We start from the raw sequence: 18088 nt of genomic DNA, 5'->3' as shown, positions 1-18088 counted from the left end.
ACAGCCCTCTCTTTCTTTCTTTACGTTCTCTTTCTCCTCCTTCTCTCTTCCTTCTTTCTCTCTTTCTACTTGCTGCGGGTTCTCTAATCGGTTTGTGACAGAAACTATTTCCCATCTCTTCCCAAAAGAAGTGGGCTATTTCTTTGCAAATTGCAACCAATAGTCAACCATAAACTAGTAGAAATTTCACTTATTAAGGGTAAAATTGTTTATTCTCGCTTGGAATAGGAAAAGGGGAAAGCCGTTTTCCACTCACAATATTTAAGAAAGGAAACAAGTGAAAAAAGGAATGTGCATAAAGTAAAGTAAAGTATTCGAAGTGCAAGAACATAAAAAACCAATTGAATTAAAGTAAAGATCAGATTCAATGATAAGAACTACGGCCACCTCCTCCATAGTGCCTCAATGGCGATGACTTCGCACTTGACCCAATTGAATTATAGTAGCAAACAAGTCGTTGATTCAAAACAATAGCAAACAAGAACAAATAAGTTGTTGATTTCAAAATGGGCCTTTGGATTGGCCTTTGTATTGCATAAATAACGACCACCCCAAATCACTTAATTGGTTAATTTGTGGTTAATGATAATTGGTCATCATTTGTATTCACAAAACGGTGGTTGATATCAATTAACCTTAAATTAGGGTCTAAGTGTTCATTGATTTTTCCTCACTCATGCACCATATCTCACCATTCCTTCAACAAGTACAAACATATACATGAAATTCAGTATGTATTTAAGTTAATGGGCCTTGTTTCTCAAATAATCAAACAAAATTAAGTGAATTAATAACATGTCACTTAATTAATTCATTGAAAATGGGATTAATTCACTGAAAATGGGTTGATTATATTTAAAAATGATTCATTAATCAAATGACGTTCAATTGACATGATTTAGGTGCCATTAGAAAGTTTAAAAGTCTCAATAATCGAAGCGTTATTACATATATATGATATATGGAATTTTTTTTTTAAATATATTTAATTGTTGAATCTGGTGAATCTCACGCTCAGTACCACAAATTTAAAATGAAATTTTGTCAAATTCGACACATGCTGCTGGTGACCAACCGTGAGCTCGACGGCACTCACCCACCGGTGAGTTTTGTGTTTCCCAGGGAAAACGAATCTCTGTCATTTTTTGGCTCTATCTACTCCCCACGCGCTCTGCCACGCGTGGTTGAGACGGCCCAATCAACGCTCGAGAAGCTTCTATCATCCTATTGCCGTGACGGACACGCGCTGCTGCACCGTGGAACAGAGCAGGCATGGGAAATCATTAGCTTTGTCGCCTCCTGGGGCATCTCTCACGAGATCATTCCCCCGCCCCGGGCGGCGGACACGGTAGTGATTGAAAAAATGAAGAAAAGATTTTGTTGATAAATCCCTTACTAGAATAATAAAATAAGAATATTAATTGCTAATTAAAAAATAATGTCTAACAAGGAACGTAAATAGTTAATTAAAAAAACAAGGAATGAATGTAAATATGGATTACATGTAACATAAAAAAAAAATGAATCAAGAGCAGTAAACTTTTCTTATTTAGAGCATAATCTGATCTCTATCGAAACAGTAATATATATTGAAAATCGAAAATTCCTCTTTACTTAAAGCTTATGGGATATGCTATACACAAACTAAAAATCTATCTTTTTTTAAATAAAAAAAATTTTAAAAAATGGTGTTTGATAATAATTGAAATGGCAACATATATAACAACATTATATTGACAAATTGAGAAGACATTTTACGATGGGGTGAAATTGTAAAATAGAAAGCAAAATATTTATTTATTGTGCGATTTTATTAAAAATCGAATGTCGGGATCTAACGCAAATCCACTATTTACTATTGAACTTGGAGTAATATGTACTTTGTTATAAGATTTAAGATGAGTGGCTTTTACGATAGGGGCGCAAAATCACTCGAAAGTTTAGTATGAACAAATTGTTGCCGTTGTCTGCTGTCGGCGGGAACATTTGTGTGCACAGTAATCCTTGAAAAGATAGATTTTTTTGGGTCAAGAAACAAGTTGTCGTGAGGCAGTTGTGTAGCGGCGCCGGAATGGGACCATGGGACCATTACAGAACATAGAGATGCCCATCGACTAATCAAATCAATGCCATAAGCCATAACGGGTTCCACTTTTTCTGCACCTAAGGAAGCGATAAAAGGCGCGCAGGGAGAGGGAGAGAGTAGTACCTGGACAAGGAGAAGCTGCTGCCGAGGGGCTGCCACCGGTACTCGGCGAAGGCGACGTCGAGGCGGCCGTTCCGGAGGCAGGCAAACTCGCGCTTGATGAGGGGGCAGAAGGAGTCGTAGAGAGGGTAGGACGGGTCCGCCACCCAGCTCCCCCGGAACACATCACGCCTGGGGGGGTGGTCTCTGCTGCTTTCCCCCGGGCTACTTCCGCACCCTCCCATACCATCAATGTCAGAAGAGCCAGTTTCCAGTGAAAAGAATGTGAAGGAGAAGGAGGAGACGAGCCCATCTGCATTGCCTCTGTACCCACCAACCCCAACCCATTTTGCTTTCACTGCAACATAGCAAGGCTCTCTTTGCGCAGAGAGAGAGAGAGAGAGAGTTTTTGGATTCTGGGTTACATTTACCGTAAGTGGGCGGGGGTAAGAGAAAACCAGAGGTCAGTTGTCCACTGAGATAAAAGGGCATTACTGGATTCTACTTAATGTACCTTCTTTGTTATTCCTTTTCTGGTTAGCTACTTAAAATACAGGATTTGGTTTCCATTTTCGGGGCTAGGAATTTATATAAGATTTAGGAAGTTGCAGCAGATCTGTTTTTTTTTTTTTTTTTAAATAATAAATAATAATTGCTTGGATTTGCTGGCTGAGCCATGATGGTAGGGAGTAGCAGCCAATCATCACCTTTGATGTTGACACTTCGAATTGGTGGGGTCAACCAACTCGCCATGGGGGTGACGAGCTAGTCCCCTTGGATCCATAGAGTCCGACATTGGGGATACGGAATAATGCAAGCATTGACTTGCTAGAATAAGAAACGCATCCATAGAGTCCGACATTTCTATAAATCAAATGGACAGGTAGTGAAGACCTTGCTGCCTTCCTTTGGTGAGCCTACAGGGAGACAATTAATAGAAGTGTAGTGTGCTGATGAGGCAGTAATCCATCTGCAAAAAATAGTGACTAGAAATGCAAGTTTCTGCAGAATTTTTTTTTTTTTTTTTTGGAATAGTATTGTCTTTTATCATTTCTCAAAGATGGGGTAGATGAAGTCGGCCGATTGTCATCCACACCAAGAGAGAAAAACTCAAATTTTCTAAGAATAATTCTTGAGTAGCAACCTATAATGGGTCGAGTTCGCAAACAAAACAAATCCAAAAGCAAGAATGTCCCACTTCGCACATATTGCCATTCAAACAATGAAAAGCTTCCACAATAGATTCCCTCCATTGCATTGGCAACCATCCACATCGTTATTGTTTGAAGAGGAAATGTTGCAACATGCTCTCTGTTTCAATGACAATATTTAAAAAAAAAAAAAAAAAAGGCCACGAATACAACCATCAAACAACAAATCATCATCATTTCGCTTTCCAAGTACTTAGTTCACAATACACAATCACTGCACTGCATAAAAGTACCCGTTTTCTTTGTAGTATCAATACCTTCAGTTTCAAATGTAATCCATGGAATGGATTACCAAATAAAGCCCAGTTCTTTCAAGAACTAATTAACTCAGAATGCTGCAAACCGTTTCTTCTTCTATGTTCTGGCAGTAATGAGTATCCAGAGGTATCGGATAGAGATCCATAGCAGATGGTAAAGAAGCGATTCCAGTGCCCGGCCCTTCAGTGAACATACTGTCAGTGATATTTTGACCAACTGCCTGGTCTTTGTCACCTTCAAAATGCTTCCTCATGGCCTCAATTTTCTCCTCAGCCTTGATGGCGCCCTCAGAGTCCAGCACTGGAACAGCAACCTTGCCTTCAAGCATGCTAACCACGGATGACATCAGCGGCCTGAGTGTTGGAGTTGCATTAGTACACAGCAGAGCTACCTTTATCATCGCCAACACCTGCTCTTTGTCAAAATGAGAACCCAGCCTCGCATCAACTAGATCTATCAAATTTCCTCTCTCCTTCAACTCGAGTGCCTAGAAACAGAAATGGAAAGCGATATTTCTTCCTCAAATTTCAGGGATCAATAGCAGAATACAGGAAGAATGAAATATATACTGTCCCTCGATAATTCCATCACAAATGCAGTCAATAAACACCCAATAGGTTTTCATCTTCATTACAGGGTATAAACAGAAAAAAAGAATCGAATGAGTCAATACAGATGAAACATGATTTTTTCAAATATTTAGATAGAAAGTTAGTAAACTTCAGCATTAGTTGATCTCTCAATAATGGTTATCTGGTTGCAAAAAAATTACCAGCACTGCTATATAATCACCGGAACTTATTGAGTATTACTGGCACCAATAATTTGTTAGTTTGTCATTACATGAAATGGTAGAATCATCCATCAATTTTTTACACCATTCATTGCATTTTACTCACAATTCCAGTTTAACAAGAATTACTTGACTACGGAAATTAGGTGAAAATCAGATTTAACAGGTACTAGCAATGGTTATTTTTGCTAATGATTGGCTCACTCAAAGCAAAATAAATTCTAAGGTCTTAATTATATGAATGTGAAAAAAATCAAATCTAAATCGTAAGTATATGAATATTTGGGTCAAGATGCAGTCCTGAAAACTTTTTGATTCAACAGTAATTGTCAAAACTCGAAAGTACTCAAAGGACTTGTTTGGCCCTAATGGAACCACAGGGAGAATGAATGTCACACATAAAACTATAAACACCAAAATTGAACTGCCCCAAAGTTTGATGACCCAATTTCAAGGAATAGAATTGTCTTCAATCCAAAATCTACATGATTCCTTTGGTCAGGAGGCAGCCCATCGTTTTGAGTTTCAATGTGTCACTATGTAGGTTCCAGTTTCAATTTCTTAGAACCCGACTAATCTGTGGCCGCTCCCAACCCCAAGTCGCACGTCTTGAGCATGAACACCATAGACTGGTTATTGCAAGGATTACTTTCTCCTTTTAAATTCAGTGTAGACCAACATAATAAGAAGAATTGGATTATTCTGAAATGACAAATGCACTTAATGGCACGGCTATTTGTTATAAATAACTGCGACGCTCCTCTGTAACCACTAAAAGTGCATAAGAGAAGTTATATACTATGCTCACGGTTCCATCTTTCCACCAGCACAAACAGAGACTTAACAATGGATACGATCCTATTGAAAACTTTTGAATACTAGAGTTAAATACCCAATCGAGTAGATGAAAGCATTCGTCCTTTTTTTGGTAACTAATGTTGCACCGGCCACTAACAACTTCTAAGGCAACAACACCAAAGCTATAGATGTCGGCTTTGTCAGTGAGGTAACCATGCATTGCATACTCCGGTGCCATATATCCGCTGCACAACAAGAAAAGAGCTTTCATGTGCAACAATGAAAATTTTTAAATAGCACATACTTAATTTTCCTAAAATTCAAAAGAAAAAGATATTCCTAAATGTGAACTATGGTCTCAAGAGCAGAGGAAACAACCAAGTGCATCCAAGTGAATCTTAAAAATTTTCTGATAGAATTTACCGAGAATATTTTGAAAAGAAAAAGACCATTGTGTTCTATATAATTGTCAGGTACATATATGAGTTTGTAACTTGGAAAAGAGGCACTCCAACCGAAAACAGAGCCGGAAACAGGCTGAGCCAAGGTCTATAAATACATGGGCAGCAGCCGTTGGAGGATTTCCAAAGCCAAAGCCCTGGAGGCAGAAAAGCTTCTTGTTGTCATCGTTGTTGCTGTTCCAATAGACAGCCTTTCACTTCCTTGCTAGCTTTCTAATCCTTGCGACACGTGCTTGCTTTGTATATTTTGGTATTATTTTTTTGTAATTCACTTGAAAGAGCATCATCTATGTTGATGTCATGTGACACATATTTACTAAAATTGTTTTCATACAAAGGAGTGTATATAGATCATTTATATTGAAATTTTTAACATTAAGTAGTTGTTGTTCATTAACTTGTTTTGCATTAAATTGAATGCCATTGGGAAAACATAATAAAAAATTAGATTACGTATCAAGATGGTTCGTTAAACTGTATTGCATTATAATTGTATCATAATAATTTCATAAGCTTTTTGTTGAGGGGACACATCAGGTAGGGCACACTAAATTACCTTATGAAATGTTTATCTTGAATTGTTCTTAATGTAGTAAAAGGATCATGTAGGATATTATCAATCTTTTGAGTAAAATCTAGCGTAGGAGGATATGAATTTTCCAGAATTGTATTAGATTATCTAAGTTAATTGAGAACACTGAACTTAATTAATGTTGCAGTTCTTTTTTTTATTGAATTAAGGTTAGAGTTAGTAGAATGAACTTACAGTTCTATTTTTTCCTAATTAATCACATTATTTTCATAAACAAGTTAAATTTCCACACATATTAAAGGAAATGTCTGAAACATGTGAACGTGCTTATTATATTTTTCCATGTGTATACATCCGAAACATGGGCGAACTCTATTGCCCATAGTGAACTCCATTGCCCATAATACTAAGTTATATTTAAATAACAATTCCATAGTCAACATCAGATTATCATGACTTAACGGTAGAATATGCGACATAATTAACATTTTTTTCCTAATTAACGTGAAGAGTGGTGGGAGAAGCATAAAGCTTTGTGGTTAAGCCACATTTGTTGAGCACCATGCTTTGGGGTGATGTGAATCCACCACAAACCTCCATTCAACACACTTTTTTTAAATCAGACTAAATGTCTCTATTCCATGCTTTTGTGTTGTCATTAGCTCCTAATTAGGTGAACAGGAAAATAAAGGAAGAAACTTACTAAGTTCCAGCAATCCTGGTGCTAATATGTGTGTTGTCCTCCTCATCAAGCTTTGCTAAACCAAAATCTGATATTTTAGGGTTGAGATCCTTATCCAGTAAAACATTAGTAGCTTTGATGTCTCTATGTACAATCTTCAGCCTTGATTCCTCATGAAGATACGCTAAGCCCTTGGCAATACCCACACATATCTTGTGTCTTGTCCACCAATCCAACTTTAACTGAAATTCTTCAGAACCTTCAATTGTATCAGAAGACATCAAAACTGCTTTACTGCCATGTCATTAACTGAAGTGAGTCAAACACAATGTGATATATATTTACCAAATAATGCACGAGCAAGACTGTTATTCTCCATGTACTCGTAAACCAGCAAAAGTTGATTTCCTTCAATGCAGCATCCATAGAGTTTCACAAGATGAGGATGCTGAAGAGCAGAAATCATCCCAATCTCAGTCACAAACTCACGATTTCCTTGCTTGGATTTGGATGAAAGCTGCTTCACTGCAATACTGGTGCCATTTGACAGATGACCCTGCAATTGAATTTTGGCATTAAATCTATGCTGTGAAGATGTGGTTACAATGAATGCCGCTTTGTACAGATCTTTTCTGTTGGGAATTGGGGGAAGTTGGTTCACTAATTTTCCAGCATACCTTGTATACAGATCCAAAACCACCTTCTCCAATCTTATTGGCAGCATCAAAATTGTTTGTGGCGGCTTTAATCTGTCGCAAGGTAAATGAACCAATTTGCAACCCTAGACTCTTCAAGTCTGCACCATGTTTTGGAAATTCTAAGAATTTGAAGGAATCAACAGCTAAAGTATGAACTATCTAACAAAGATGTGGCAATTCCTTCTCAATGTACTAGAAAACCTTGTTAGACGTTTTGGTCTGAGCAAGTTCTTTACTGAATATCTTAGCATCCGGAAATTAATTTTCTAAGAAAGGCTGGCATCAGTTGGCAGTATGTCATTTGAAAAGTAAAATGAGAATGTCCTTAGGGTATTTAAGGAAAAGAAACATCATAGAAAAAAATCACTTCGGAAATGTAAGGCAAGTTTCGTATGTTCCAATATCTCGTATATGTGAAGTTCCGGCATTTATTTTTGATGTCTTGAAACACAGATTAGTACGTATATAGTTGATTGTGCCCCCAAAGAGACCCAATTTATATATACACACACAATAGATAAACAATCTACCATACTCTCCCTATAACCATCTCTCCCTTTGTTGGGTGAATTAAATGGACGTACGACACTTTAGCTCTATTATGGCTTAATAATAATATATTTTTTTTTTCTTTTTGAGTCAAATCGAATTCCCAATGGAATGCACAAATGTCATGCATCAACTGTTTACAGGAGAACTAGTGTAACCTTAGTTGCAGTATTAATGATGCATTGTGATCACCCCTTCCACCACCATGAAAGGTAAGAAGAAGAAGAAGAAGAGTCATGCACGAACAGTTTGACAGGACAACTGTGTGAAATATAAATGATGAATGTGATTACCCCTCTCCCCGACAGAATAAAAAAGGGGGAGAATATGTATTCAAAGTGCATAACATTCTCAAATTTCTTGACAGATATATGTGAACTAAATAACAGACTCCGGGTAAGCAACTACCTTGTGCCATTTTATCTTCACGTCCAAGACATCCTCTCCACCAAAGGATAACCAGGATAAGGAAAACTATAAAAATTATAGCAGCCACAATCCCAACTACTATGCCAGCAGATATGCTGGTTGACTCCAGTATGCTGGTTGACTCCGGTGGGCTGGCCAACTCCGGTGGGCTGGCCGACTCCGGTGGGCTGGCCGACTCTGGTGGGGTTTCAAAGCCTGCAATGAAGAAAAAACACATAAATATTTAGCCAAAACTGTTCGTTGGGTAGACATAAATGCAGAAAAATATTTGTAGCTTCGTGGTGAACAAGATTATCATTTTATATTCTAAATAGAGGATTTGATAGAAAGTCCAACCCAAAAGCCTGCAATGATGAAAAAACACATGAATATAAAGAGCATTTAGGACCTGCTGTCAATCGAAGGGGATAATAACTTCAAATATATTCCACTCAGGGTACTATATCTCAGGTGCAATTTTGACTTTTGACCACGCACATTCGCCAAAGGGGTAGCATTGGCTCTAATATCATGTTAGAAAATCCAGTCCAAAAGCTTAAGCTAATAAGTGGAGGAAACTACAGGAATATAAAGAGTATTTAAGACCTGTTGTCAATCAATGTGGGATAATACTTCAACAAGATTAAAGATACATAGAAAAAACATGCTCGGATAGAAAGAAACCAAAGCACACCATAGCCAATAGTCTATATCCAACAATGGGCATTTGCAACCAAACCAAGTAATTGTATAGCCTATTGATGACTTCCGGCACAAGAAAAAACAAGGGTATTTTTTCCAATATGAATACTAGTTACTTTCTCAACGGAGAAGCACCAAGTGAAACGAGGAAGTGTCCATCCACATACTAGGAAAGACGGCGATAGCAGATATAAGAGGACCATAGACTCCTCTGGTAGGTATAGCATTGGTTCCTTTCCCAGCCCAATAGAAGCGTATCTCCAAAGTGCCTTTGGTCACTGCAACGGTAAAAGTTTTCACAGCTGGCTTTCCAACTCCACCTGCTTCAATCTCAATGTTGAAATCTTCCCACAACAATTTCCCCTGAAATAATGTTTAATCTGATTCAAATTGAGTGTCTCCACACTGAACAAGGTGAAACTTTCAGTCTCAATAGAATGTAGAAATTGTGATCAGATCATGATTTGCAAATACAAGCTATATAGATAAACTTCCCAACCATAACAGATTGAACGCTTTATATGCTTTACATGTTAGAACCAGCACTACATAATGTCCAAAATTTACCTGTATATAAATATTAAAAGCTCGTCTTCCAAGGCTTGTATAACTTTCGTTGCTTGTGAAAAATATCTCCGCAAAATAAAGGCTTACATCATAGGTCCCATTGATCAGACAAAAACCATAATAAGTTAGAGAGACAGCAGAACGTCGTGCCTGCAGGTAAAGCTGGGCATTCTCCATGGACAGAAGGGATCCATTGTCAGACTGTATTTATCTGGCACACTCATCATCAAGGAAGTGACCAGTGCTACTGTAGCCCCAGAAATTTTCCACTGAAAGGAACTTGCACCATGCTGTAGGTGCCATTGTATCACTGCTGTATGTGTTGTCCCCTATTTGTTCTTTGCTCCCACCGCAATTTATGAAGAGCTAGACCGATCTGAATGGAGTAAAGAAATAGCCACAAAGAGAAAAATTGAGTTTTCTTCTTTTTCTTTTGGATTTTCCAAATAAATGAACTAGCATTCATTTATTGGAAAATCACACAGAAACTCCCAAGTTTATGAGCAACACATTATTTCATGGAGGCGGCTTTTGAAATTTCTAGGGTAATGATGGATTAACCATCAAAGATTGACATAATAGCCAAGGGGAGAGTTGACAAGGAGATAAATTTGATGAGAAAATACAGAGAGAGTATGATGCAGTATAAGGATCTGATGATAATGGTAGGATATACAGCAGACGAACTTACTTTTTTGACAATGCTGACCTTTTAAACATGAGACAAGTCCACTTCTGGCAGAATAAGAGGTTCTGAGCAAGTCAGTAAAGATTTTAGTGTTATAATCATCATCATTCTGAATGAAGTTCCATGCTTTGTACATAAACAATTAAAATGCAGGTCCTTGAAATGCAAGTCTGTTGGTGAAAAATTTAATCTCAAACATACGCATCGTCAACCGCTGAGCTTGCGAACAAGTTGCTGTAGAGAAAAGAGAAAATCAACATTCAGTAGAGAAATGGAAATCTTGTAACCACAACAGCATATTTGAGGGAAGCCCTGAACTTAGACTGAAGAAAGTAGTACATACACAGCAGATCGTATTTGACATGTTAAGTTTCCAGCAGTGAACTTGTTGTATGATAGGTCACTACACAGAAAAATAGTCAACCGTTTCCAAAATCATCAATTTGAAGAGTAAAGTGAAAGTCATTACATCAAATGATTATTATGTACAAAAATGCAGATCAGATGCAAAACATGGACAGGTAAGGCAAGTGGAAAGGCAAAAACATCACAAGATGATGAAAGTAATATTTCATCTTTATTCAAGATATCTTATCTTAAAATAACAATGGGAAGAAAGACTAATGGAGTCAATGGAGACTTGAGAACTAGTTGGATTGCATAAATACATTTTTACCCAGTAACAGTATAAAAGACATGATGAAATGACTGTGATCCCAACTAATTAAGTCAGATCTTCTTATTAGAAAATATCCAGACCACCATTAAAATGTTAAAACTACCTCATAAAAGCTTCATTCTTATGCCCATAAGATAACATCAACTTTCTCCAAGGTACACTCATTTTGACTGTAGAGTTTTCAAATACACAAACCCATAAACATGCCCAAGCACCTAATCATATTCTGGGAGATGTGTTAGACAAGCTTTCAAAGAGGATTTATAGGAAGCAAAAATTTTCTGTAAATCATTTTTATCATTTCTAAGAGGTCTGAAAAAGATCTAGAGCTGTGAAGAGCCTTTTGTAAAGGGAAAGTGGGGCTAATTGGCACTTCCAAGACAATCCACTTTATATTCTTTCATGCATACCGTGCATTTCAGCCTCTTGTCTTACATATAACTTTCCAATTAACAGATCCCAACAAGCAGAAAGGTACTTATTAACTCCATAGGCTACAAACCATAAAGATGCAAGATGTGACTGCATAGTTGCTTAGTACCAGTGCAGGATTAGCCAGATAGAGCTAGAAGCAAATTTGTGATTAAACAAGACATGTTCTTCAGGCAGCGAAGCTTACACATTATCTGCTTTATCCAGGATCCAACGAGGGACTGCTCCAGTCAATTGGTTTCCAGTCAGATAGCTAAGCAAGATTATTTGATTGAGTCAGTTCCTCATGTACTTTATGCAAACTCAAACCAAAAAATTTTAGAGTTACCCCTTGAAGATGCATTATTTAGCAGATTAAAAGCAGTTAATTGTTAGGTGTAGAAAAAAAAAAGTTAATTCATGATATCAAGTTAGAGCTTTCGGCTGAAGATGAAAGATAAAGGAAATCAATAACAGAGGAAAATTTGATCCTTGCAAAACTTGGAGAGCATGGGTTGCCATAACACTAGTACAGAAAGCTGAATTTAATGAAGGACACTATCGTACTAGCTTATTAACTATTTCCTCACGATGATGCTCTTGTCCTTCTAAGACATAAAATAAATAATGCCAATGTCAAACAGTCAATCGTTGAGCAAAAAGATGAAAAGATGTGCCATTGTCAAACAGTCCAAGAAACTTAGGACTACAGTTTCTCTTCATTTCAAGACAAGGGACAGACCTTCTAGATAGCACATAAGAACTGCACTCACCGAACAATCTATGGCCGTTATTGTGGAAACCAAATAGAGAGCCTAAGGACTTTTGCTATCCTTAATCTCCTATACATCATAAAACTGGCGCACAGGACATGCATTAAGTACATACACATACAACTATGAAGTATTTAAGTAATGCTAATCCATTCATCTCTTCCAGCATAAACAGGTAACTCTATTGAAAGTTGAAACTAGTGAATCGTGCTCTTTAAGCAACAGAATATCATTGACCTACATCTGCTCTAAGACTAGAGTTCCATCAAAATAATCAGTCGACAACAAAACAAATTCATAACCCAAATCATTGTAAAATTCAAATAGTGAAATAATAAGCATTCAAGACATGAGGACTTTAAGGGATATAAACTGGACGTGTTATTGTGGTCTAAGTTATATTGATAGCTCAACTACTTTACAGTAAGAATTGCCTATAGCTTGGCCATTGGAACAACTTGCAAATTAGATTCTTATCTAATATACGAAAAAGAATCCTAAGTCCAGCATCAAAGTACTTACATAAATTCTACTTTTACCAGGCTGCTAAAGTTGTCAGGGATTTCGCCACTCAGTTTGTTGAAGCTGAGGTCCCTGCAAAACAATTGAATGGAAAGGAGACAAAAATAATGAGAAGATAGTTTTAACAGACTACCACTGGACACTCTTTGAGTATACTTTGGAGGATTGTACAAACATAGACAACATCAATGAACCTACAGGTCCAGTTCAGATGTTTAGACATACAGGTCAACTGCCTGGTGCCTATGCTTTCTACTAGACATTCCTTTCCAGAGGCATTCATTGCATAAAATCCATGTGCATCAAGTTGGTCACATGCTATACATATACTAAAATTCTGCCGTAAATCAAATTTCCAACTTGCTGATTTCGATTTATATAACTAGAAATGCTACTCTGGCAACAAATTATATGCATCCCGTGGAATGCAACATATTATAGTTCAAATTGGGAGATTCCATTCTTCAAATAGGACCAAAACTAAAGCTAATCATAATTTATTGAACAGATCTCCTTCATAACATTTTATTCATGAATAAAGGGATGATGACTAAATACTAGGCTGCTAAAAGTAGAATATCAGCTTGAGTGAATAAAAAATAAAAAATTGAAAATAAATTTAAAATAAAAAAGAAATGAGGATTTTAAAAAACAGGAAAGCATGATTCTGCAGTCCAATATAATTATCGATGGAGAAATTACAAACTAGTCAAACTAAAGAAAAGGAAATGGAGTATATGATAAACCACAGAACCACAGAAATTCGGTTATTGAAAATGTCAACAAAGAATAAGCATTGATGGCTGAAGATGACAGAATGGCAAAAAACTGCTGGTCAACAGTGCATTTGTAAAATCTTACATACATGACTAAATGAATAAGAAGAATTGACTTGTGTAGAGATGCATTTGAAGCCATGCCCTCGTTCAAACAAAGAATGTTATGGCTGACAAATATATGACAGTCAAGCATAAAACTCCAGTTAGATATTGTGGGGCTGAGATTCGAGAATGTAAACCACTAGAAGGAAAGTTTCCAGATGATCAACCACTGGAAGCCTCTATTGAGGTTATTAAAATGGGCACCACAAGAATTCTTGAGGTTTCTACTCCTGGAGAAGTGAAAACAAAGAAAGAAAAGGTCCATATACTTCTGCGCAAAACTGTATATTCTATGGCAGAGGCTACAATCACCAGACACTTAAATGCCACATCACGATTCACAATTCATCAATATCAACAGAAAAGATCAAAACACCATTGCAGTCAATAAGGGACCTTCAAGCCATCTTAAATGGGTTCCTTAACTGCAGCCAATAGTCAACCATAAACTAGTAGAAATTTCAGTCATTAAGGGTAAAATTATCTATTCTGCTTGGAATAGGAAAAGGAGAAAGCCGTTTTCCACTCACAATATTTTTAGCTGTGTCATTCCTGCTAGATAACCAGGTAGCTCTCCTGTGAGATTGCAACTCCTCAGAATCCTATAAGAAAAAAGCACTGATATTGTCACATTGCTAAGATGATTTGGCTTTTTTGTATAAAGTAAACTATCTGTGCAAGAGCATCGGTCTCACAGTCTCTCAATAATTGTACTGCTAAGTTGTGGAACTTGGGACTCAGGTCCATCGAGGTCACTTATGCTCCTGCATATAAAATCAAATAGGGAACTTTATTTGACTGATACCGTATTAAAGAAAGGAGAAATTACATCAAAATGCCAAACTTCCATACTGACAAGTGAAACAAATTCTTCAAAAGCGTGATCCCGGAGGGAATTGGCCCTTGCAATCCACTTGCTTGAATAGCCCTGAGAAGACAATTCACAGATTGAATTATTTTGCGGGTATATCTATATAGACCGACTTAAAAGGTGAAGAAGCATTAAGCCTTACAGTCTGCTGAGATTTGTCCAGTTCTGAATAAAATCAGGTATCTGTCCCGTGAAATTATTATCACTGAGTCGCCTACAGTGCATTAAACCACAAGATTCATATAAAGAAAAAAGAATAGAAGTATCTAGATATATTAGCAGAGTTTGTGGAATCTGGGAACTAACAGCTCCTGCAATGCCGTCAATTCAGCAAATCTCGGAGGCAGCTCCCCAGTGAAATTATTTGACGAAAGGTGCCTGGAGCAAGAAAACCCATTGGTCAAATGAACTTGAATGCTGATCTCTTAACAAATACGACGTCATCAGCGAATACAAAGTGGATGCCTAATGCAGAAATTCGCATGAAGAGACTCACAGTATATGTAGCTGGGACAAGTTCCCCAGCTCTGGAGGCAGATGTCCGGAGAGCTGATTGATCTCGACGACTCTGAGCGGAAGAATGAGAGTCAATATCTTCAAACATCAACCAAATTTAACACAGCGAAGAGGCCAAACGCGAGCGGCGGGATGAGTGATCGCTTACAATTTGAAAAGTGTGGATATGTTTCCCAGCTCCTTCGGGATTGGACCAGTCAATCGGTTTCCAAGTACAGAACTGCACTCCGTGTTTCCCCCAATCAGTAGAAGATACACTCGTAAGAGAGAGAGAGAGAGAGAAGCACATACATGTTGAGCAACTTCGTAGAGCCCCATTCTTTAGGAATCGTGCCGTTCAGGTAGTTCCGGGTGACGTCACTGTTTACAGAGACAGACGACGGCGACGGCGACGGCGACGATGAAGAAGAAGAAGAAGAAGAAGAAAATCGAAAATGGAGGGAGAGAGTGCTTACAAGTTCTCGAGAAAAGGCAATCTGAAGAGTCGAGGCGGAAGAGTGCCGTTTAGAGACTGCTCGTTCAGAACTCTGTCTTTCACATTGGACACAAGGCTTTATTCCATTGTGATTTGTTTTCAATATAAAAACAAATATGTTATTCTATTATTAAGAGTAATTGATGAAATAAAAAATAGCATGATTGAAATGATAATTATATAAAATTTGAGCATTAATTCATTTAATTAACAATAAACATCATTGCACGGGCTTATACATCATTGTGAATAATACAAAATCAAAATACAACAATCTGAATAATCGTACTTAATGATAAGGAACCGTTATTACTATGTTAATAATTTTAATACAATAAATGATCATATATTGTCAAGATGATATTTATCTATTGCATTTAATAAATACCGCTAATTTAAATTTAAATTGAAATTATTGCTTTATCAAAAACTTTAAATATCTCCTTCTTGTTTGCAAAATAGTACCTTTAGCCAATTACCTTAAATAAAACCTATTTTGTGCCCTATAATTTTTGTTATTTTGTTTAGAGGTAAATCATTGTCAAAATTGAAAATTTGATTGATCACGAACTATTAAATCATAAGTAACTAGTTCCTTCTCTTCCCATTTCATCTATATGTTTTTGAATTTCAAAACGAGAATAACATTTGAAAGTGGCGATGTTTCTTCACGGGTATTCTTTCTATTGTATTAATAATCTTAATATATGATAAATGATCATATAATGTGAATTATTTGTAAATACCACGAATTTAATAAACTATTCACTTTAAAGTTTGGAAAAATTCAAAAAAAGCACCTTGAGTCAAATAAAAACTACCCATATTTTGTTCAGAGGTGAATCGTCATCAAAAGTGAAAGTTTGACGAGAAGTTGATCATATAACCACGACATGATAGAAATTACAAATGATGGCATCTCTTCTGTTCTTTCTCTACCCACTCCATCTTTATGGCTTTGAATTTCAAAACGAAAATAATTATTCGCAAGTGCAGCTTATTTTCATGGGTAAGTTTCAATTGCGATCCTCGAGTTCAATGGATTTTGCAAGCCGAACCGTGATTTCAATTCCCTAATCCAAAGAATTTCCGTTTCTTTTTTTGTACTCAATCCATTTTGACCCAAAAATACAGGCCGATCTTTTCTGGTGAACTACTAACATGGTGCCCAAAGTATCGGCTTCGGGTTTGCCACGTCAGCCAGTTAACCTTACAACAAGATAAAAAAAGATTGGTGCACAATCAGGTGATTGATGTCAAAGTTTAGCTAGGAACCTATGATTGTAAAATTCACGAAATTGTGATTTTTTTTCCAATTTATTTGGAGAGAGAGAGAGATACATGCTGGTGACATGGCAAACGGTGGTGTTGTTGGCGCTGCCGATGGAAGTGCAGCTGCAGTTGACGTCATTAGTAGTGTCGTCAGGCAACTTTTTGTCACTCCATGTACTTGTTTTGTTGCATGGATCTGTTTCGAAATCCCAGTTCCTTTTCCCTAATGCGTCTGCTATTTCTCTCAACGCCTCCACTGAAAGAGAAAAGAGCCCAACAAGTCAAAAGAGACCGCAGTATACCATGCGTAACAAGCACAAAATGACGTCAGATTCGCGTGCGCGCTTGAGGTTGAATGCCTGCACAACATCTTTCTTTAACTTAAGAAAGAAAGCACAAGCAAATACAAGCTCAGTGAAGGTGAGAGCCAAAAATAGGAGGAGGAAAAGTGACAGTACGATGAAAGCAAAAGAAGATTGGTGGGTTTCTTTATTTTCTTTACCTTCCTCGATGGGCAAACGAGTGGTGGCAGCAGCTGAGTTAACGGTGCATAGAAGGACGAGCGCAGAGAAGAGAGATCGAGCCGAGAAGAGAATCATCGTCATTTCGGTCTCGAGCTACCCAGAGAGAGAGAGAGAGAGAGAGAGATTTATATGATTGTTAGGAGAGTGGTCTAGCTTCATGCATTTATGTAGGAAAAGAGGCAAGGCAGACAAAGACTTTTCGCTCTTGTATGTTTGCAATGGAGGAGCACGAGGGGAGAATTACTAAAAAAATCCTAAACTTATTGTAGTTGAATCAATTCAATTCTAAACTTTTTTTGTGCCAATTTAATCCTAAACCTTTTATAATTGTGCCAATTCAGTCCATCCTGACGTGAACGTCGACAGGGGATAGCCAGCCAGCAAACGCTGATGTGGCAAATTTTTAATATTTTTTAATTTTTTAATTTTTTTTTCTCACATTCTCCTTCCTTTGGCCGACCGGAGGCAAGGGCTGGCGAGGTTAGCCTCGGCGGCCACTAGCGAGGGCAAGGCCCCGCCAGCCAGCGAGCTCAGCCCTCGCCAAGGCCGGGGCGAGGCCGAGCCTCGCCGGATCTCGGTAGGGCCTCGCCCACCAAGGCGAGGGTCGACCTCGCCAAAGAAACCCAACATCC

General features: G+C 37.6%; 1 protein-coding gene across 1 annotated transcript; it reads right to left on the bottom strand.

Moving 5' to 3' along the window:
* Positions 1-3414: 3414 nt before the first annotated feature.
* On the bottom strand, positions 3415-17537 carry LOC104451578 (probable leucine-rich repeat receptor-like serine/threonine-protein kinase At3g14840). Its single transcript, XM_039314398.1, is given in 24 exon segments — positions 3415-4141; positions 5340-5490; positions 6942-7179; positions 7266-7476; positions 7598-7716; positions 8576-8791; positions 9445-9640; positions 9845-10210; positions 10528-10579; positions 10734-10766; positions 10876-10935; positions 11831-11896; positions 12918-12989; positions 14329-14400; positions 14494-14562; positions 14655-14726; positions 14812-14883; positions 14976-15047; positions 15166-15237; positions 15334-15405; positions 15477-15545; positions 15641-15712; positions 17002-17188; positions 17435-17537. Coding segments are annotated over 24 exon segments (3135 nt in total). The 3' UTR covers positions 3415-3718.
* Positions 17538-18088: the final 551 nt, after the last annotated feature.

Source organism: Eucalyptus grandis, chromosome 6, assembly GCF_016545825.1.
Source record: "Eucalyptus grandis isolate ANBG69807.140 chromosome 6, ASM1654582v1, whole genome shotgun sequence".
NCBI classification, from domain to species: domain Eukaryota; kingdom Viridiplantae; phylum Streptophyta; class Magnoliopsida; order Myrtales; family Myrtaceae; genus Eucalyptus; species Eucalyptus grandis.
This window is presented reverse-complemented; position numbering and strand designations above follow the sequence as displayed.